The sequence below is a fragment of the Fringilla coelebs genome (assembly GCF_963513975.1).
Source record: "Fringilla coelebs genome assembly, chromosome: 1".
Lineage (NCBI taxonomy): Eukaryota > Metazoa > Chordata > Aves > Passeriformes > Fringillidae > Fringilla > Fringilla coelebs.
The window spans coordinates 24,967,525-24,991,365 of record NC_140028.1 but is presented as its reverse complement, the minus strand read 5'-3'; the positions used below and the strand labels follow the sequence as shown (position 1 = coordinate 24,991,365).

At 37.6% G+C, this 23,841-nt stretch overlaps 1 protein-coding gene across 2 annotated transcripts; it reads left to right on the top strand.

Annotated features, from left to right (window-relative positions):
- Positions 1-1,349: 1,349 nt before the first annotated feature.
- CIBAR1 (CBY1 interacting BAR domain containing 1) lies at positions 1,350-22,511 on the top strand. 2 transcript variants are annotated; one of them, XM_084221851.1, is made up of 8 exons: positions 1,350-1,396; positions 3,200-3,434; positions 5,858-5,926; positions 11,066-11,167; positions 14,729-14,833; positions 15,349-15,462; positions 17,018-17,137; positions 21,298-22,511. In XM_084221851.1, the coding sequence occupies exons 1-8, from the start codon at positions 1,365-1,367 to the stop codon at positions 21,406-21,408; spliced, it is 888 nt and encodes a 295-aa protein (XP_084077977.1). In that variant the 5' UTR covers positions 1,350-1,364; the 3' UTR covers positions 21,409-22,511. The 2 variants fall into 2 exon arrangements, with proteins under 2 accessions (XP_084077977.1, XP_084077976.1); XM_084221850.1 differs by lacking the exon at positions 11,066-11,167.
- The last annotated feature ends 1,330 nt before the right edge of the window (positions 22,512-23,841 follow it).

Sequence of the window (23,841 nt, the reverse complement as noted above, 5' to 3'; positions counted from 1 at the left end):
GTTTTATTGTGTTGTTCTTTTTTTTTTAACATCTTTTCTGGCGCTCCATGGGATTTTTCCCATGGCTGCCCAGCCTCAACAGCTCTCCCTTAGGTGAAGACAAGTTGGCCTTTTGAATTTTTTTTTTGGGGTGGGGGTAATGGGAAAGGCTTGAGCTTTCTGGCTTTCTGCTCCTGTACCAGCCCAGGCCTTGACACTGCACTTGTCCTTGAACAGACCCTGCCCCTGCCTTGGGCAGGCTCATGTGTGGGGAGCACCAGTCACTGCTTGTGTGCCCCAGGAATCAGTATTGATCCCGGTCCTAGTCAGTATCTTTAATGATGACCTGGATGAGGAAATCAAATGCACCCTTAATAAATTTGCAGATGACAGCAAGTTGGGCAGGAGTGTTGAAATGACCTGCAGAGGAACCTGGACAGGCTGGATCAAAGGGCCAAGACTGACTGTGTGAGGTTCAACAAGGCGAAATGCAAGGTCCTGCCCTTGGGTCACAACAACGCCCTGCAGTGCTACAGGCTGGGGGAAGAGGGGCTGAAAAGCTGTCCCGTGGAATTGGACCTGGGGGCTGGTGGCCAGTGGCAGAATATGAGCCAGCATGGGCCCAGGTGTCCAAGAAGGCCAATGGCATCCTGGCCTGTATCAGCCATGGTGTGGCCAGCAGGAGCAGGGCAGGGATTGTCCCTCTGTACTGGGCACTGGTGAGGACACACCTCGAGTGCTGTGTCCAGTTCTCCCCTCACTTCAGGAAGGACATTGAGGGGCTGGAGCGTGTCCAGAGAAGGGAAACAGAGCTGGGGAAGGGGCTGGAACACAAGCCCTGTGAGGAGAGGCAGAGGGAGCTGGGGGTGTTTAGCCTGGAGCACAGGAGCTCACGGAGACCTTATCGCTCTGGACAGCTCCCTGAAAGGAGGCTGTAGCCAGGGCTCGGCCTCTTCTACCGGGTAACAACTGATAGGACAAGAAGACATAAATCACAGGAGGTTTATGTTGGACATAAGGAGGAATTTCTTCACAGAAGGGGTGATTAGACACTGGAATGGGCTGCCCAGGGAGGTGGCGGAGTCACCGTCCCTGGAGGTGTTCAAGGACAGACCGGACGCGGCACCCAGTGCCATGTTCCTGCTGACACGGTGGTGTTCGCACAGAGATTGGACTCGATAATCTCAGCGCTCCTTTCCAACCGCACCGATTCTGCTTTTCGGGGATTGTGCGCTCCGCCCGCGGCGCCTCCCGGCCGCGGAGCTGCCGCGGCCCGTCCCGCAGGCCGAGAGGCGGGGCCGGGCCGGGTGTCCATGGAAACGGAGCGCACGCGGAGCGCCGCCCTCCTTCCCTGCTTCCCGCCGGCCGCCGCCGCGATCGCCACCATGATGCTGCTGGGCCGCGGGCTGGACGCCAGGTACGGGGGCGCGGAGGGCCGGGGGAGCCCCGGGCTGCTGCCGGCGAGGAGACCCCGCGTCCAGCAGCGTGCCCGGGGGAGGCGCGGGGCTCGGGGAGCGCGATGCGGGCCTGGTCCTTCTTAGCATCTGCCTCCCTAGGAGATGGGGCCGCCTCTGCCTTCCTCCCGTAAAGGCCGCAAAACTTTTCCAGGCCTAGCGTGCTGTGCAGAGATGGAGTAAAGATGTGCTGCCGATATTTATTTGGACCTCTCGCGAATAATTCTGTGGACAGTTCTAAGCGATCACGGTAACGAGGGTGGAATAAAAACTTTTACACCCCCACATAAGAAACCGTAGTGTTTCTCATCCCAAAATTAAATACTGATTGCGTGGGTGTACTGTAGGATTTGAATTGTAAAGTGGATGATTACGTCTTCCTCCTGGAGGGAAACACTTTCTGACATGAAGATCTTTCAAGAAAATAGGAAATATATACCTTTTACTGAAAATCTTGTCAGGGAATATAATTTTGAAAAACAGCTTTATTAGTACTTAATGAAATATTTACTTGCCTGCTCACCAGATGAAACCATCCCTATTCAAGCGGTTCTGTGCTCCAGTGTGTCCTGGAGGACTGAATAACTTCCTTGGGTTTTTTTAACATTAACGGAATCTCTTTTGAACAGTCTTCCAGACAGCTTGCCATGAAGCAACCCAGCTGGGTTTTGGCAGAACTTTGGCATGAAGTACTTTTCCTGAAGTAAAGGTGTTCCTCATTTGAATTGATTGTATTGTTGTTTAGTCTCAAAGTACCACATTTCTTCAAATTTTTCTGATGGTCATATATCCGGATACAAAGTCAGTGTTTAAATACTGGTCAGCAGTATTGGGGTACCTTACAGATATGAAGGAATTTTTTATTTCTGTCCCTTGCTGAGATAGTGGTAGGAGTGAATTCTCTTGCAGAGAATTCTATCACTTCACATCAATAACCTTGTGTTGGACCACAGAGACATCCTAGGACCCAGTGTCTGGCAGGTACTGTTAAATTAATTGTGTTACAGCTGATTCACTCAGATCAACAACGGGCATGAGTTCACATGACCATTAAATAATATAGGAATATGAAAGCAACATACAAAGTGAAATCTGTGAGTTACTGGAATAAGTTATCTAAATCATTAATAATGAAACATACAGGCATTGGATGAAAGAAATTAATTATATTTAGGTCGTTTAAAAGAAAGTAATTTATTAGTGTGTTGAATGTGCTTTCAGTCTAGTACAGTTTTCACCTCTTGTGTCCATTTACCTTCTTTAATTCTCAGTGGTTTTTATCCTTTGTAGTGCAGTTTGGTAATTGTTTGCAATTTAAAGAACATTTAATACCTTTAGCAGTTGGTCCTCAACTGCCTAATTTCTCCAGCCATTGCCTTGCTTGTTTAGATTGCAGGCCATAGCAGGAAGGGGTGGTCTTGCAGAAGTCTTGTTTGAGACAGCAACTGTTACCACTAATGTTAGTAACTGATAACATTAGTAGTAGTGAGCTTTTGCTTAAATTCAGGAGGAAAACTTCCAAGCAGATTTTTGTGATTTCGATTGTCATCTATTGAATCTTTAAGTGCAAATCTGCTTTTTTGTTTGTTTGTTATTCATTCATAAATAAGCACATATTACATCGGTTACAACATTCTCTTTTTCAGAATAAATTTCTGCTTTGCACTGAAATGAGATATCCAAATTATTAGTGGTATTATTGTATAGTTTTTCTTCTGTATGTGTTGTAAACATTCCTGCCTTTCTCATTTCTCTTTGGTATCCAGGGACAATCAGACTAGACAAATGCAAGATGCTGTTTCAAATGTGGAAAAACATTTTGGTGAATTGTGCCAAATATTTGCTGGATATGTACGTAAAACTGCCAGACTACGAGACAAAGCAGATCTTCTAGTAAATGAAATATATGCATATGCAGCTACAGAGACACCGAACTTAAAAGTTGGACTGAAAAACTTTGCAGATGAATTCTCCAGACTTCAAGATTATCGCCAGGCAGAGGTACAAAATTAAAGCTGTACATGTTGTGTTTGCCATCTGAACTTTTCAGTTACTTATCTGTGATTAAAAGGGAAATCATATACTCTGCAATCAGAAGACAAACAGGAGAAAACACGTCTAAATATATTAATGTTTAAGCAGGGTAGGCTGCCAAAGCATTCATCATTTACACTCCTAATCACTTCAGGGAAAACTGCCTAAAATTAGTACTGTTGAAGTCGGGAAAACTATCCATATGAACACTTGAAGTATTTGAAAAAGAGCAAGTTTTTTTTAATTGGTGTTAGACTTTAGATTATGATTTATAGTTAATAAAGTGTTCTTTTTAGTTGTGTGACTTGAGTTGTCTAGCAGCAGCTGAGGCAAAATCAGTCATTTTCCTTTTGCTGAGCATTATCAGAAATAGTATTGAAGAGGTACTGTCAGGCACCACTGTAGATTTCATAAGTTTGTAGTTCAACATTAAAAGTGCAAATTGATTTGGACCATATGTGACTATATAGTCACATTTCTGCTAGATGAGTGAGAGTGCAAACAAAGGTGTTTATGCCACTTACACATTTATGTGTGGTGCCAGTCAAACTGTAACTTATGATGCAGAATTCCAAATACTGAGATTAAAAAAAATGATTCACATGTACTCAAACTAGTTTTTGGAGTATGTATCTATTATTTAAGTAGAACATAGAAAATTCCCATTTATAGTTTTGAACAGCTGAGATCCATTATAATTCAAAAAGAGACTGAAGTAGTTGACATTCTTTATGCCTTCAGATAGGACGTTTTTATTTTGGAGAGCATTGCAAGTCATCTCTTCATAATAACAAAGTGGAAAAAGAAAACCTTTTAAAAGTAATTGATGTGGGAAGCAGAGAGTTTGAAATACAAGGAATGTTGTGGATCTTTAACAATCTATTTAGGGAGGGATTTTTAAGAAGTAATAAGAAATGATTTTTATTTTCCATAAGCCCTTATACATCTGGCTCCAGCTGAGCCACAGGTAGGTCCTTCTGCTTCAATTGATGTAATAGCAAATTATCCTCTGCTATTGCATTTATATTTTGGCCAAAGGTGAATGTAAACTCAGACTGCATGATCTCTGTTTTCATCATTAAACTGTGAACCTGTAATTTTGAGGTACATATGTAACACCTTGAGTTTTCCTTTTGTTGATTTTAAATGTGTTTTTAAAAACTTGACATTTGGCTTCACCCTGCTGCCATGCCTGTCTGTAAACCAACATTGTCCTGTGAAAGAAAAAAGGCAGAAGCAGTAAAGGAAAAGAGAAGCTTTTAGTTTTTAAATCAAGTTCTCCTTTGCTCCTGAAAACAAAAAATATTATCTCAGCTGTATTTCTTCTGGGCATCAAGTCACTTTACAGTTTTCCTGTATGCTGGCAAAGTGGGCAAGAGAAAATTAGCTTGTAAGGATTATCAATTTCTGGTCTTTAGCTGCAGTGCTAGGTACATAAATACTGAGGTGTGAGGTACCACAGCACAGGGTAGAGTAAATAAGTAAGATGGGCAGGTTATTTGATTCGTCTGTAATAAGTGTGTTGTTTAGAGCCTTTCTGACCTATTCCTTTCTATCCTATTGGCAATTCAAGTGAAATTGTTTGACAGTGCACTAGTAGATGGTATCAAGGAGAAATGTTTGCTCATCTGGCCTAGATTTTGGCTGACTGGTGACTACCAGTATGGGGGGAACCGTCCCTTCCCAGTAGAGGTATGCACCTTGTCCTAATCTGGATGTAGCAGCGATGGGCCACAGGGCTCACTCACGGTCCATAAGTCATTGGCAGATTATGCTGGGGCCGCTCAGACAGTTTTGTCAGATTTGACAAGCAGGTCTTATCCTATTGCCTGTCTGACCATATGTAGCTGTTTTTCTGATTAGGAGAACTGAAACAAAAATTCAGAACCACTCATCTGTGAGAGCATTTATGCATTTTACATACCCTGTTATTGGTATTTTTAGTGCACTCAGTACCAGTGATGCTGTTTCCATTATTTTTAAGAAGTGTTCCATTTTGCACAGTGTATTTGATAGCAAAGATTGCTTAGTCTGTAACCTTGTCAGTAAGTGTAGAACAAATACACTGATCTTTAGATAGAAAACTACAGAACTCCAAGATGCAGTGCTGGATGTATTCATAATTTTCCATGTTTCATTTATCCTGATCTAATTAAGAAAAAAGGAATTCCACAAGAAATCAGCTTGAGCTCTTCAGAAAATAAATTCCTTTTTTGTTAATGTACTTGACTGTAGTTTTTACAAAATTTTTAAAAACCCTTATCCTAATATTTTTTCAGCATATATGGATTTAATTTGTAATAAGGTGAGTCACTATTAAAGTAATTGTTTCCCATTTCTGCACGCCATGGATATGGATGATTTTAGCAACTTGTGATTTCTTTTTGTAGGTTGACAGGCTGGAAGCCAAGGTTGTTGAACCTCTGAAATGTTATGGGACCATAGTGAAACTTAAAAGGGTAGGTTAAACGTGTGTTTTCTCAAAAGGTACATTTCATTTCACAAGGTACATTTCAGTGTCCTGGCCACTCAGTTGAAAACATTTTTTAATGGGGAAAATGGTTCTGATTTTTCATATTTCAGTAATCAGTTTAACTTAATTATGTAATTAGACATCTGAACTGAAGCTATATATATGTTAGAGGAAAGAGCTTTGATGTGAAGACAAGGATATTCAGGCTCTTTGAGCACAAACAAATGCTCAGAAAAGGCATTAGTATGAAATTCCCTGGGTAGTGTAAATTCAGGACTTTTTATTTATTAATAATGTCATTTATTATTGTGTGATTTTGATGATGATGGTGATGATATTATTGTTACTATTATTATTATTACTGCTTTGGCTTTTAGTCATCAATATACTGCCTTTAACAGCTTTTCTAACTCAGAATTAAGCTCTACATTACAGTTCATAACTTAGAAAACACATTTGAACCTGATAAGTAGGTAGTGCCTAGATCCCTCTCCATTAAATCCTCACGTTGACCTGAAGATACACAAAACTCTGAGGTCTCTTCATTCACTATATTTTCGAAACAGTATTTATAGGGGTTTGAAATATTCCCTTAAAATACCTGTAAGTTTCTTTCCTCCAGGAAAGATAAGCTTGAGCAAGGAATTTAATAAGCAGATACTAAAAGTAGATCTTCATAATACTTGTATCTTATACAGAGAATACCTTAGTCCTGCAAACTCAAATCTGTAATTGATGTAGATGTCTGTACCATAATCTATATAAATAAGAAGCTTAAATTATTATTATTATTTGGTGGTATTTTACAAAAATACTGAAACAAAAATCTTGCGGTGTGTTCATCATGATTAATTTGAGTAGATGGTGGCACTCCATCTCAAGCAAGCAGTTTTCCTATGGCGTTTTTTGTGGGGTTTTTTCCATATGGTGAAGAACCAAGTAGTGTTTGGGACTTCCTGCACAGTTACCTCACTTGGTGGTTAGAGAAACAATTGCAAAGGAAATGCATTCTCGCTTGAGTAGGACTCCCCACAGTAGTCCTTAGCAGAGCTGTAGACTGTAGTGCCTAAAACCTTAATGGTCACCATTTTGTGAGATCTAGAACTGGGTACTTTGTAGGGTATAAATGCTGGGGGTGGAAGACAAGTTTCATGTGTTTGTGGCAGTAGGGTTGCTGAGGAAACACAAAACATTACAGCAATGCCTGCGGCTTCCAAAGCATTGAAGAGACTGTCTTGAGGTGCAGTGCCACTGACAGCCAGTAAGTAATGCTGAGGACAGAAGCAACTGAAATCAAGTCATTGCTTGCAACAGTGAATTGAATTTCCTGTGGTCTTTGCCTTTCAGAATGTCAGAAAGCATTGCATAATGTTTATTTTAGCTACAGTGAGGAGTACAAGAGCATTTTTAAACCGTAGATGAGATCATTAATTTTACCAGTTTACCTTTGAACTAAGATAGAGTTCACTAAAGATGTAGGCCATTAAATGGTTATTTTTCCCCTTTGCACATTGACCATAAACCTTGGTTAAAATTTCAACTGCCTGGTCTTCAGTTATCATCTGTAATCATTGGGACATATTTCGTGACAAAGGAAATTTTGTCACTCATGTAAATCTAGCACAAGCTGCTAGTTCTAGGACTGCTTTAGCTGTAACTACATTAGCTGACTAAGTAAAATCAGGCAGAGTATGTCATTATAGCTACTTTGTATAAAGAGGATATTCTCACTGCTGCTTACTTACTTACTGGATCTGTTCCAGAAGTACACAGCAGTTTTTCTGTGCTTTATCTAAAAACAACTGGTGCTTTGCCTGTGGTCTAAGACAACAATGTCTTGTGCTACTAAATGCTTTAAAAGGCCCAGGTCAATCAGAGTAGTGTTGTCCTTGATCTGCTAATGCAGTAAAATTGTTTCATTTACTTGTTCTGGTTTATGATGCTGAATAGCTTCAGTAGAAGCTAAAACAATATTCTTGTCCTGTAACACAGCTTAAATGTAGGATATGAGGATTTCTTTCTGTTTCATTGTTCTATTTATCAATCTTCACTTTTCTGCTTTTTGGCAACTCTGTTCCTGGTTCCTTTTCTTCCTGTAAAACAGGACATCATAAAACCAAGGTGATCCACATGCAGAAGAAAGGATTGATTTGCTTTAATAACTTCAGTGACTAAAGCAGGTAACAGTACAGTGATGAGACTCTGCCAGCCCATTGTCTGGTGGAGGAACTATAGCTGTGCTTCTGTATGATTTGAAAATAGATGGGTGACCAGAGTTCTTACATGTCACTTGAATTCATAGTTAAAACCTAGAGGAACTATGAATAATTTTATATTCTTTGTACCTTTTATCTCATTGCCTATTCCATTCCCTTTTTCCTTGAGTGTAACTAAAGTATATTTTCCAAAAACATGTCAAAACTTGGTCTAAAGACACTGGAGGTGAATGTAGGACTGTTGGTGGTAGTTAGTGGTTAGTTGATGTTTGTGGGATTTTGTTTTAAATGAAAGACTTCATCTAATCTTCGGTTCTTGTTACGTGCTCCACTGAGATGAAAGAGCTCTGTAATGCTCTGGGTTTTTTTCTGGATGAAGGTATTTAGATGCTAATAAAATAAATTTTTCTTTTTTCTTTTTTTTTTCTGTTAGGTAATGTACACCTTGATTCTTTCACCATAAATTACATTTTCCCCAGCTTTTTTATATTTTTACTGGGTTTTTTCTGCACCCTTTTCTTGGACAAAATACGTATGTAACTGTGCCCTACTTTTGTACATCCAAAACTTGTACACAGCTTCGCCACTACGGCCATAGTAGCACTAATTCTTTGTCACACTTCACCTAGAAGAGAAGTATGTTTCATGGTGGCTGTTGCTACAGAAAACAGAGGTAGAGGAGGGAACAGTTTGGTCTCTGTAGATATTTCCAAAGTCACTATGTGCTAGAAAGAAAACACTGAATTTAATAATGGTGACTAGAACTTTGCATCCTCAAGTACACTTTGTGTGCAAGTCAGCACCCTTTGAAGCCACAGTGTTAAATCTGATTGACTGTTTTAAATGGGCCAAGAAAGTCAGTGCTGTTAATGGGGCTCAGTCATTAAATAGCATTAAACATGCAGCTGTGACCATTAGATGAAAAACTTTGTTTTTTCAGAAATAAATACATTCTTTTTCTCTTTCTCTATCTTTAAAATTTAAAACTGGAAAAAACAATTTAAAAAATTCTATTATTGCTTTTCTTGTAGCCACATGGTCTCATAAAAGCAAAAGCCCTTTTCAGTAGTCTTTGACCTTAGAGGTTGTGTAAATTCCCTTCTGAAAGAACAGCAGTAAAACCAGCATGGATGGGCTGAAGATGAAGTAGTTTTTATTATCAGAAGCCAGCTCTGTGTCCCTGGAGATGAAGCTAAATGACAATTATATACAAGGACATACAGACAGTAAGAATAGAAACAAGGAAGAAATTGCATGTTTCAACCGTGTTCTCATGTTCAGCCTTGTTATTGAAGGAACACACAGCATTGTGAAACTTGACAATCTTGTGCTTGTCACTGAGTAGTGACCTGGTCACAGGATCACAAAACTTACTGAAAGACATATTCTTAGACGCATATCCTTCTGTTACGGCAACATACAAGCATTAAAATTGTGAAATCCAAGGAAGGAGCACAGACTACTTCCCAATATGATAGTTTCTTATAGCTCTAACTCCATTCTGGAGTAGTAAATAAAAGTGGAAGTGGTATTTTAGAGTGAAAGGTCATTTGAAATGCATGTCCAATCCTACCTCAGATTTTATTAGACTTTAGACTGTATTTCTGCTTGTTCTAAACTACTGCTCCTTTAAACTGGAACCATCAAAATTAACGACCTTTTCCATACGAGCATCAATGGAGTGGTAAATACTTGACTGACAATTTTACATTCCATGAATACCAAACAGTTTGCAAAACAGTTTTGTAGCGTGAACAAAAATTTGAGAAAACTGGTAGATGAACATTCTTAAATTGTCACAGGTCTTCCTAGAAGTACATACTACTTCTCCTTTGGAAATGGAGCAAAACCAGTTGTTAACAGTTTCTGCCTTTTCTAGATCAGTTAAGTTTTATCTTCTACAGCTCCATCATTACTTGGATGTATTTTGTTTCAAATGGTTTTAAACACCTTACTAAATTCATATATATAAATCTGCTGTTTAACCCTTAGAATTCCTATGGTACCTTGTAGCACAGAATTGTTTAGGTTGAAGAAGACCTCTGTAATCTTTGAGTCCAACCATTAGCCCAGCCACCACCATGTTCACCAGTAAACTTTGTCCCTGAGTGCCATATCGACACCTTTTTTGAACACTTCCAGAATGGTGATTCCATCAGTTCCCTGGGCAGCCTATTGCAATGCCTGACCACCCCTCCTGTGGTAGAAAAAATTTTCCTAATGTTTCATTTAACCCCCCCTGTTGCAGCTTATATGTCTTCATCCTGTCACTGGTTGCCTGGGAGAAGAGACTGACCCGCACCTGACAACAGTCTCCTTTCAGGGAGCTGTAGAGAGCGATAAGGTCCCCCTGAGCCTCCTCCAGGCTAAACCCTCCCAGCTCCCTCAGCCACTCCTCATCAGACTTCTGCTCCACTGTCAGCAGTGACAGCACTTGGCAGTGGACAGGCGACAGAGTTACATTTTCTTCATAACTTCTCCATACTACTGACTGCTGCCTGCTTTGGTTTTTTTTTAATAATGCCACTTTATTTGATGCTGCTTTTTATTTCTAAGTACCACATTTATTCTATTGCTAAGTCAGGAATGAGTCTGCCTTCTTAACACTTTGGGAATCTCAGCTTGTGACCATCTGCTATACTTTTTATGTAAAGCTGTGAATATCTTTTTCTTTCCTTCCCCACATTTTCAATTATAACATGTGCTATAGGCAGTTGCACAAGGCGCTAAACTCTCTCAGTCCCCACTGACTTCTCTTTCATAGGATCAATTAACAGATCACTAAAATCTGTTTTTTATTTGAAGCAGAACTTTTGTCCGTGTTTTCTAGGCAATGCATGTATGAAGGAGAGCATATTTTGTATTATCCTAGATGTATTTCAAACATGTCTAAAACATTTTATTTCCAGGATGATCTTAGAGCAACTTTAACAGCAAAGAGCCGAGAAGCCAAGCAATTATCTCAACTGGAAAAGACACGTCAGCGGAATCCATCAGATCTACACGTTATCGTATCCTGTGTTTCTAGTCACTATGAGAAATATTTTTAGCATTTCTTGGGAATTAAACTGTTATGTTTACGAAGTAGTTATAATAATAATGCTCCTTAGAGGAACTGTTCCCAATGTCGAATCTTTTCTTAAACTTAATGTAGAGTTAGAGCTGCTATAGAGCAGTAGTTACTCACTTTTGAATTGAAAAGAAACTATGAATTATTTGCTATGTTTATGCAAGAGAGGTAGGCATAGATTACATCCAGGAATTTGGAAGTTTTTGAAAGTAAGTGTTATCAGACAATTTATTTTTTATTTCTGTGGATTTACTGTTTTTCTCCCTGCCATTTTGGTTATTGTGCTTCCTGGTACCTAGATGCGATATGAGTTTCCTCCAGCTGCATGAAAGGATAAGTTGTTATTCTGCTAGTAGAATACTCATCTAGACTACTCTTCCTTTCCAAAGACCAGTCACCCTCCCCAGTGTACTATTCTGTATCACAGTGGGAAAAATTAAGCCTCCATCAAACTGATTTAGAATTTCCATAAAGTCTTATTGAAGTTTCAAATTTTGAAGCAATCAGAATCTAGGGAATGCCAATATAAATGGATCAAGGCAATCCTATGTCAGTCCCTTAATGCTTACGTATTATGATGCAGGATCTAGGTTCATGATGGGCTGTTTACTTTTTATTACATTTTAGCATTGAACTTGGGAGTTAAGGAGTCCTATTCATTGTTGGATTTTATCAACTCTCAGAATCTTCAGGATCTTTGTAGTGACTGGGGTGTGAGACTGTAGAAGGAGTGAAAATGACTGTGTGGTCAAACTGAACACAGGAGAACTACATTTTATTTTTGTCTTTGCCAGGGAATTTCTATTTAATATTAATCAAATCAGTTAAATCAAGTAATGACTAATTAGGATTCCTCATGTAATAAATACAGACATTTGTTAGCCATAGGGTTAGAACTTGAGCTGTGTTGCAAAGTTCTCTTTTGTTGGAATTAAGGGAATAAATTATGACAATAAGCTGTTTTTTTCTCAAAGGGAGACTGGTCCCATTTTTCTCCCTTGAGCTAATTTCCATTTAATTTAATTTCATGAGTATGTCACTGGCACCTAGTTAATTTCTTCTTGTTTCTTTTCTAAGCTTCTCTCAAATACTCCTCTATGACTTAGCTTCTTGTATGTAACACCTGTTTTTTACACTTAAGGCTTTGCCTGAAGAGTTACAAAATCTCAGTACAGTTTAATTCTGCACATGGCAAAAGTACCAAATGCTGCCTATTAGCATTTTAAAGTGATTGACACTCAAAAAGGTCAGATTGACACTTAAAACACATAAAAAGGTATTAGGAGCAGGAATGTGTTCATTTGCTCTTGAGGATGTATGCAGATCAGGTTTTCAGCTCTGAAAGAGGCTTTACCACTTTAGAGCACAGCAACTGGGCTCCTGCAGGAGTTCTCTTATTCTTGAGCAACTGTGATGTTGCAGCAGTGAACAGCTCTGGCCACAGATAGCAAAGAATCTGTACTCACTCCCATCGTACAAATGGTGTGTTACCACAGCTTTGAAAGGAAAACATTACCAGATTTAAAAAAAAACACTTGTGTAAATCAAAATAGATTTTTTTTTTCCTGAAGTAGTCTGCTAAACTGTAGATTGCCTGCTTTTTATTTTATTCTTTTAAAAATAAATAACCAAGCTCTCAGTCCAAAACAGACAGCTGTCCTGAAATGTTTCAGCCTGGATACTTGAATTCTAGCAAAGCTCTAACAAACTTTACATCTTACAGCCAGAGGCTTCAGACAACATAAAAATAGTCCTAAATATATAGATGTTTTGAAATAACTAAGGTAAATTGTTCAAAGTATATTAAAAGTAGAAGTGAAAATGAACACGTCCATGAATATTGATTGTTACACTGCTATTTTTTCCTTTACTAATATTTCCAGTCACAGGTGAGTGTTCAGAAAATACCAAACTGCTGCTGTCCAAACTATGCAGGCTCTGCGACTTGGGACACGTCACTCTAAAACTACCAGAATTCCTCTCCCAAAGCTTATGTGCACAAATTATGTCCAATCTAAAATTTATTGAGGAGGTGTATGTGATTACCATAGAAATAACATACTGTATTTGTGTGTGTAAGCATATGCATAATAGCTGCCATCACTTACAGACTGACTGATTGAAGTAATTGAAAATACACAAAATGTCTTTTCTTCCCTCCTGTGGTTTGGGCAAAATCAAGAAAGAGAGATGAACATGTGACCTTATGTACTACTAAAGATCATTATCAATTTTGTTTGCCCCGTAATGGCAGAATTGTGTCTATGATTTTAGGCTGTTTTTGAAAGGAGATTGTTTCAAATTGCTAATCCTGTAAAATAACGTTAGCAGATTACAATCAAAGAAGTGAATAGAGCATGCCTTATTCCTTAGGTTTCCATATATGTAACACTAAAAGCTAGATCACAGGAACTGGACCTGTGGTGTCTTTTTCCATTAAAAAAAAATCCTCTCAAGTTGCAGTTTTGTAGAAATGGGAAGAACCTTACAACTTGATGATAGGATACAGTACTGATGCATATACTACCTTCAAATCTCATGACAAAATAGATTTGTGATGATACTTACTGACTGAGCCTGTAAGCATCACTAGTGTATGATGTTTGACCAATAAGGTATGGAAAATAACAGAAGTTTAGGGCCAAATCTTGTAGATTTCAAGTGCAAGCTATTATATTGTTAATTTGTAATAGTACACAGTTCTCAGACTTGACTTAATCAGAATAGTTGCAATATCTTTCATTAAATGGTAGTGAACTTTCTATAAAGTTTATAATTATATCTAATTAAAATAGCTGTCCAAAATGTTTCTTGTAGTAACAAAATAAGAAAAACTGTGTATTTATGTGTTAAAAATTGGTTGATGTGTCCCTTTCCCAGTGCCCCGTTGAAAATGTTTTTTATAAGATATTTTAAAAATACAAAAATATTAAAAACATAAAATACCTGAAATGCATTTGAATCTAAAAATTACAATAACTCTAGCCTGCAAGATTGAGATATTTACAGGACAAGTACATTAGTTCCAGCTGCTGCTATAATTGTCTATTTAAATAATTTGTAAGAATTTACTAAGATGACGTTCAGCACACTATACTGGAAAAGAATCTTTCTGGACCCATCAGATTGATCTGCAGTAGAAAACAAGGGGTGATCTTTCCTGCTCTCCCACCACTCAGGCTGTGCTAAGTACCTAAACCCAGTCACTGTGCTGTCAGTGGGATGTCAGGGCTGGCTCAGTAAAACTCTCTCATGATTATTACAGACAATGAATCAAGGCAGAGGGACTTTCCTGACTGGCTGCAGCTGGTCACTCTTCGTATTTCACATCAAAGTCACAACAGTGTAGAAGGCATCTTTATACGTTCATTAAGCTAGAGATTTAAAATACTGTAACACAGATATGTATTGTCTTGCAAACTCAGACTTAAATAATGGCAATTACAGCAAATAGCTTTGTATTAAATGCAAGACTAATGTCACCTTTGTGTTACTTTACCAGGCTGAAAATGAACTGCAGAGAGCGACAATGGATGCTACTCGAACAACTCGGCACTTAGAGGAAACCATTGATAATTTTGAGAAACAGAAGATAAGGGACATCAAAGTATGTGTACTCACATTTCATCTTGCATAATAAAATTACTATAGATAGTTGGGGGCAAGATTAGCAACATTCTAGTATTCACTGAAATGCAAATCTTGTGTTATTCATTAATATTTCAGAGATTTGTAAATTATAGATATAGAATCTACAGATAACTTATCCTACTATAAAAGACAGTCTTCAAAACAGCAAAGTTTCTGACAGACCATATCTTGGGATTACATATTGGAGATTATCAAGTGGCTTTTCAATAAGACCTGTTATTCCTAATACATTTCCTCTTTACTTTTGAAGTATTTATTTAGAATTTATTATTAAATAATAACTACATAAGTGATAGCCCAGCCAGAATTTATGTTAATGTCTGAAGTTCATTTAGATTAAATCTGACTATTTAAAAGTACTAAGTATCATGCAGTTATTTATATCATATAAATACCAAACACAGAATACAGTAATATTTGGAAGTGCAAATATACTGCCTTAAGAAAATCTTTCTTTTCATTTGCTTTCAGAACATATTTTCTGAATTTATAACTATTGAAATGTTGTTCCATGGGAAAGCTTTAGAGATCTATACTGCTGCATATCAAATTATCCAAAATATTGATGAAAATGAAGATTTGGAGGTAAGAGTGATTGAGATTTGCTTTTCTGTTTACTTCCTATATACAGTTTTCACAGTTGGGCTACACATGTCCCACACAGAAAAAATGCAACAAATATTTCAGGTTCCCAGAAGAAACTCATGTATACCAAGCTTTTTTTTTTGCACTTCTTCAGCAAGAGCATGCAGGTTTGTAATCTCAGAGAACACAGAGAGCAACTGCAGTGGCAATCTAATCTTTCCCACAAAACACAGAAAAGAGACTCACAAAATTACCTGCCACTCCAAGCTCAGCTAAACATAAAACAGTTTCTACAGAACACTTCTGCAGTGTCTTGCTCTAAAGATGCACACAGAAAAAATCTTATACTGCTGTGATAAGATGATGTAATGACTAACTACTACATTAAAGATCTCACTCTAACCTGAATTTTGCTTGATTGTTTTCATCTTCTAATCATTTTTTGTTAGGCTGTTCTAGAATAAAGAGACATTTGTTATTTACTACATTGGGTTTTTTGCCTTGTGGCAGTAACCAGCTCCAAGTCACCCTTTCTTTTCTTTCTGAATTATATTCTCTCTTTCCCAAGAAAGGCTTTTCAGTTCTTTATTCATTCTTGCAGTTCTTCTGGATGTTGGGTCTTTAAACTTAATACCATGGAAGTGTGTGTTGTGTATGTGTTTGGTTTGTCAAAAAAGTTGGATCATTTTCAGTCTTTTTTTGTAAATCCTACCAGTCGTCATTTTATTCTGTCTACGACATAGCTCAGCACCAAGTTAGCACAAGACTTAGAAAACCATGAGTATTCAGTGACAGTCATACTTGAGACTACTTGGTAATTTTACTTCATTTAAACTGCCATGGCAATTTTGTACTATTTTAGTTTCACAATTTTAATGTCACACGACACCAATTCAGAAATCTCCTTGAAGTCAGTACTTTGTCTTTCACAACCAAATTTTTAATCTCATTTTAAATTTTCAGTTAATTGGACAATTATTTATTTTTCATAAAAATAATGACCATAATATACCATTTTCTTGACTTAAAGTCTTGCACAAATAGCTGTATTGGTTATTGAAATAATTTGAAAATATAATGGATGTCATGGTCTCCCCTATAATCTGAGAGGTTTCCCAAATTTTTCTTGAGTTGTACATCTTCTTTACAATTCAAGTAACATCTTTCTGATGCATTTGTGTCTGACAGCAGGGATTTGCTTGTGAAGGGGTTGAGTTCATCTCTGCAAGAAATGGAGAGCCTGAAGGAGTTGCTGGGGTTCACACTTCTAGCTTAGCCTGAAACTCAGCTACATATGTTGGTGGGAAAACATTGCAGTTTTCCCTGTGTAAATGCCCTTAAAGCATTGAAGAATGTTTACCTTTACCACATAAGTATGCTGATGTGTCCCAGGTTAATAAGGACTTTGTTTCAGCTAAAAGTGATCAGTCCAAACTACAGTCAATGCACATCTCTATATCAAGTTTCATTCCCCAATGATGTATTTCTGCAAGCTTCAGTCTTGGTGATTCTTGGCTTGCAAGCATCTAAGTCACAGCTTTCTCCATTTGATTAGGTTTTTCGGAGCTCACTTTATCCACCAGACTATCAATCTCGCTTAGACATAGTTCGTGCAAATTCCAAGTCCCCCTTGCAAAGAACTGGCTCCTCAAAATCTTCACTGAGAACAGCACAGGTAAGAAAAAAATTAAATACTAAATCACTATATTAAAGCTCTACTTAAGATAATCTTTTAGCTCATGCGCATATGGATCCACTGTCTTCATTCAGTTCAGGACCATCAGAAATGTAAAGAAACTTTCAATGGCATAAATATCATCATAGGCTGTTGATAATGCAGCTTTATTATTGAAGGGAAAAAACCCTGAGCTTTTAAAGTTCTGTTGCTTATTTTGACTAATGCCATTTCCAGCAAAACTTGGTCTTCCATCAACAAACTGTGGCATCATGCAGAGAAGAGATCTAGGAGCTTATTTGAAAGAGTAGTGACATACTTTAAGTACTTGCATATTTTAAGTACTCAGATTCTAGAGTGTGGCCTCTCTACCAGATCCTAATCCAGACTAGGGATACCTTCTAGCTGCAGAGCAAACCCATGACCAACAGACCTGTCGCTATGGAACACGAAAGAACACAGGCGCACACCACTGCTTTTAAGGTGAAGAGCAAAAGGGAAGTTTATTTTCTGACTCTAACATTTATAGTTTTCCAAAAGTGACAGTGGATTGGAGGGTGACAGTGCCACCTTTCCAATGACACTGGACAAATCAACAGTCCATCAAAGTTCTCCTCTTTCATAAAAGAATGCAAAACAATGTGCTATTTGCAGAAAGTGTGTGAGAAAGTTCTCTAGAAGAATGTCAACATCAGAAGGCTTAGAAAATCTTAAAAAATCAGGGTGACACCTGTCCTTTCATAGTCTGAAAATTCACAGCAGGTGAGGAAAAGGATGATAAAAACGAGTGAAACAGTTGAAGACAGTACCACTCTTTTTGGACCAGCTACCTTGCAAATATCTCTGCGACTTTTACAGCCACAAACTTGCAGACATTGCAAAAATGGTTAAATTGTTTTTAATTGATTGCAACTGTAATCCTGTAACTACAATGATTCTTACCAGTGTTTCAGTTAAAGACAAAACCATATTTAAAATGCATGTATCTTACCTTTCTTCTTTGAATAGAATCAGGCATTGATACTGTAGTAAGGAAAACTTTTCTTGACTTCGTACACACTTAACCCCTTCTCTGCTCTCAACACAGAACAGATCAATTATTACAGTTGAGCTGTTCTGTTGAAAGTATGAATTTTGTCATCTGAAGAGATACAACCTGGTGATTCAGTGCATGAAGTACTACCTTGACTGAGTAACTTGCCAGACCTCTCTATCACTCAAGCAAATTTCATATTCAAGCTTCTTCAGAAAATATGAGAAAAAACACAGAACGAGAAAACTGAGAGTATGTACATTGTGATTTCTCCCAGAGGTGGAGTGGAACTCCATTCTAACTTGCAGGTTAACCTTTCTCATTTCCTAGACTGCTCTTAATTATAACTTTGCGTGTTAGGATTCTCATAACCTCTAACTTACCTGAAAAGAACAGGAAGTCATCTAGACCTAGAGAGAAACTGCAATGCAGTTCAAAATAAGGTCATCTTACTTGGCTGTGCAGTGTGCAGAGGAGGATCATACAGCAGAAAAAAGGGGTGGAACACCCTACTAATGCAGTCACCATAGGGCAGTGAAGAAAGGGCAGCCCTTTCTGATTCTGTAAATAGCCATGGTGCTGAATTACACTAAGGGCTCTAATCTTTGGAACCACCAAACATCTCTTGAGGAAAAAAAAAAAAAAGCTGCATTCAGAAAAATCTTCAGGTGATTTGTTTCATCTTTTCTGTGGATCTTTCACTCTGAAATTTTTGACACATCTAGTTTCCTGCTGCACAGTAATCCTTTACTGTCTGTAATGTAGTACTTTGCAATTTCCAGTGTAAAGCAGTATAAATGATGTGGGAAGCAGTTCACAGAATCACACGGCCCAAGTCTGTGAGGCAGGGGAGGACAGACACACACACATAAACACTAACCTAACACTAACCTGTAGGTGGGGGACAGTGTGGGATGTCACTGCATACCAGATGGAATAAAGTGTGCCAGTAACACAATTCAGGTCTTTTCAGAGGATTTAACACATACCATCCTTGAATTTATTTCTGGCTCCGTGGACTAACTTTTTGTATTATCTGTATGTTAAAAATCTAAAGTACTACTTGAGCTTGATTCATTTTCTCACAAAGAGCTATGTCCTTCATTTTACAACGCTTCACTAGGCAATTTATCTTCAGTGTTTTGGTCTACCAATTCATGTTGATATAGCTTGTATTTTAGAACTATAGCAAAACAGAATGACCTTTTCCAGATATTTTAAATCAAGTTTAACTACACAAGTTTTATCTACATGCATTAAAAATAACAAACTTTTGCACTGACACTCTATAGGACAGAAAAATATCATTTTAACTGTTACTGAAAATGGCTGCATCCAGATGTTCCAGCACTAAGGCATGGAGAGAATTGCCATGTTTCTGAAGTAGCATCTGCAGTGAAAGATGGAACTGACAGCAAGGACTGTCATCACCTGCATGCAACTCATAGAAGTAATTTTTACGTAAAAATATTTATGGTCAAAAACTTACCATATTCTTCTTTTATTGCATTAAGTTATGAAAAATGAAATTTCAGTAGTGGTATGTTTTAGTTCTTTGGCACAATAACTTGGATTTAAAGTGCATAATTTCTTTAATCACCTTCCTTCACTGATGCAATTTGGTTCTTAGGGATAGCCATCTTGCCACCACCAGCAATATTTAACATACTATTTAGTTAAATGCTGCATGGTCAGAGGTATTTGAGTAGTGAGCGGAAAAAAGCCGTAAAGCCAAAACAGTTCCTATTTCAGGAAGGGGGGGGAGCTTTTCTTCAGAAATATGATGCAAGTTCTGCTGAAGAATTTCAGATACTCTGAACTAGGAAAAAAATGAGAAAATTAAGTCTGTGAAATTCATTACACCTTAATAGGCTCAATCTGCAGCATTCCTTAAACTCCAATTACAAATCACTGCCATTGTCTTTTTCTTCTTTCACGGAATGAGAGACTGCTTCTTTAGACATTTCAGCTCAAGTTAACCCAGCTTCACCCAATGATTAACTCCATTTTCTGTTGTGTTCAGGAATTTGTAAGCAACTATTTGCTTCAAGCTAAATTATGTACTTGGTGAGCGTGAGCAAGACTTCAGGATTTTTCTTCTTTCAGAAGTTCAATGACTACAGTTTGCTTTATGCACACACAAAAAACTTACATTACATACATGGCTGTATGAATTATAACATGTCAGAAATCAATTTAATAATGAGCATTTAAGGACCTTTAAAATAGGGGGCTGCTTAAAAGAAAAGGCAAGCTCTGTCTTCAGTGCAGAAGTTTTTATTATATCACTGTATGTGAGAAGACACAGAAAATATAACCAAAATTAGAGCTGCAGATGCCCTTAGAGAACTACTGAACCTGAAATTTTTCAAAAGCATTCCAGATGACTTGGATAACTGTCTTCAATGTTCTCTTTCTTATGGGGAAAGGAAAAAAAATATGTATCCTTCTTTAAAGTGTAAATGTTGCATTGTCTGTGAAGAATTTATCTTCAATAGGAATTAGATTGAGCCCTCATTAAAAAAAAGTACAGACTGCAGAATCTGTCAAATGAGATGAAAGCTTGGCAGCTGGCACTTGTTTTTAATGTTTGATGAACCAAAAAGAGGAGTCACTGTAAAGGCAGGCACTGATGGGCAGGGAAAGAAATTCATCTGTGAATCGAGATTCTAAGTTTGTCTAATTAATTCTGGGGGACAAAAAAGGTAAAAAGATTAGAGCAGCATGGTTTGGAGCTTTTAACTGATGAGGTCTGATGTCTTCAAGATAATATTAGGCCCTAATACTCCTCTTCAGCCTGCTGCTTCAATAGCCAACCCAGGAAAAAAGTGATTTGCATCTTGTTGATTTTTAGCATTAATTTGGTAAAAAAACATTTTCCCCATCCTATAATAGTGCTGAAAGACTACATGGATTTTTTTTAGCTTTTAAAAATCATTATAGTATTTTCATTCTGTGCATATATCTTTCCATTGGTGTGCGTGTTATGAAGAGTTAACAAATAAACAACTTACCCCCTCCCCTAAATGAAAACCCTACAACCATTTAGGCTGAAAATGCCAATGGGGAATTACTTTTTGTTTGCAGAAAACAAACAGTTGATATCCTTCTGTTGGATTTTTATCAGATTTCCCGCAGAATGCTAAGAAAAGATGAAGAAGAGGATGAGGAGGAAGATGAAGATGATGAAGAGGATGATGAGGAGGATGAATTAGATACTTCTAAGGAAGTGAGATAACAAAGCTGTTCTAAGAGGGGTTTTTTTATTAAGGGGGGGAAAAAACCCCTATACCTAAAGGCTTTTGTATGTTGGATCTAAAATTTCACCAGGGATATAAATCTAGAATTCCAGCAGGAGCAAAAATCAGTGCTGATTCTAGAGTGCCAGACAACAAATGACCAGTTTCAAAGAATGCGAAAAAATCCACTGCAAGTGGGCAATTTCAGTAGCTAGAAAATTAAATATTTAAATAGATGCCTGTATTATATTTGCATAGATGTTATATTGTAATCACATTTGCTTAAACTTACGTGATGAACAGTGTCCAGAAACTGCACTAAGCTTTCAAGCAGTTACGAACATTGTTTTCTCCTTACGTTGCCAATATATTACCTCTCTAGCTATACACCTCTTGGATTTTTTAAGTACTCTAGCTGTAACTAATTGGGTTTATACATCCCAAAGTAACTGTGGTTATTACGAAACTGTTTGCAGCAACAACCTGTTAAGATTTCATTTTGCTATCCACCCTGGATGGCAGAAGGCATGGTGAGGTGTACTTTTTATCTTATTTTCATTTTTCTCAGGCTTTCATCAGGTACAGATGACTTTTGATTCCTTTACACATACAGAATGAACAGTCACAAATATGGACCTGGCCCAGTATCTTATGTTCAATGCTGCTTTGCTTTTAAATAAAAGTGCCTTCATGATAAAACTAGTGGATATTTTATGCTGTTGATGTTTGTTATTTTAGTTGACATGCTGTACATAGTACAAATTTCACGTGTTTAGCTACACGATTCAGTTACTGGTTGCATCAAACATACAAGAAATTACACATTTTGGGTGTAGTTTCTTATCCTGTCTGGAGGTAGAGGTTACATGTGTTCATTTTTTAACAGTGCATGATTGTCTGACAGAAAGTTTACCACACTGTTTACCTCCAGCTTTAGTAGATGCTAAAGAAAAAATGCAGAAGAATTTAAACTTGTGACTGAGAAAACAATTTTAAGTTACAACAAAATCTTCCTTTCAGTTACAGAAAAAAAAAAGAAGTGCATTTATAATATTGATACTACTTTTTGTTCACTGATGCAAAGTATGCAATGCATACCTGTTTTGACATGTGAAAAAAAGGTTTTGCCAAAAATTAATGAGATGAAAATAAATGAAAAGTTCACAATACAGGGTTATTTTAAACCCCCCAAAAAATTTTACACCAGCATTACATACCATTGACATTGAATTACCGCTGGCAAGGAGTAAATACCAATGAGCAAAACTTTTAAAAGTATCTGTGTAATTAATTCCTATTTCAGCAACTAAGGTTCTTCAATAAATAGTAATATCACATCAGAATTCTGGTGATCACCACTTTACCATTTCATACGCAATGAAGTAGTCCATCTCCAAAACAGATGGCTAACTTTATAACAACTTCAGGTTTTCCTATCATATACATAGATGCAAATAGCAAGTGTTTGTGTACTATGCCTTCAGAAAGCAATTCTGGAAAAAAAAGCAGTTTTGTTTAAATAAATTACCCTCTAAAAGATTAGGCAGTCCACAAGCATAAAATTCATTCTCCCTACATCACAAAAAAATCAACTCCAGGAATCACAGAAAAACTTCCAGAAAAGTACAGTGTTAGGGCAACTTTGTCCTGCGTGCGTGATGTCCTAACTTTGCATATTGCACAGAAATTGTAACCTCAGAATTACAGATGAAAAGTCCCTGACTAAAATACTTCACCAGAAGTAGAAGCCAGAATAATAATTTAGGATGTTAATAAATAATTAAATATTACCTAAAGATCCTTCTGCAAAGAATTTTCTCATTGTACATGTGCATGCTCCAAGAATGACTTGCAGTTACTCCATTCACTCATTTGTATTTTTTATTACTGGCCCTAGATGATGCAGACTTGTATCCATGTTGCCTAGACTATTTTGCCTCTCTGTTGAACACACTGGCACATTCCTTAGGGATTAAGGGTACTCATCAGACTGTCCTGTTAGACCTTCCCTAAATGCCTCAAGCTGCTTTCACAGGTGATCACTATTTCTAGTTTTTGACAACAGAAACCGTTCTCTTTTACATCAGAATTTCTGGACAACGGTAGCAAAAGCAACTTCAGAGAAGACATAAATTTCCTGTTTTATATAAGCATCACCAAATGTAACATTTAATTTACTGCTCCTTACTATATCGATAGTACTTTAAAAGGAAGCACAGGATTTCAAGCCATGTAATTATAGATAGTCTCTGATTTGTCCTTTGTACTGGAAATACAGTGCCTCCAAACCACTAAACATCTGATGTTAGAAAACCCTGTAATCAGGAAATGCTGTCATCGCACCATGCACCTGTACCATCTATTCAGGCAGAATCAGAATATAATGCCCAGTCTAGAGAGGCAGGGGGAACAGAGGCATACAGACACACTCA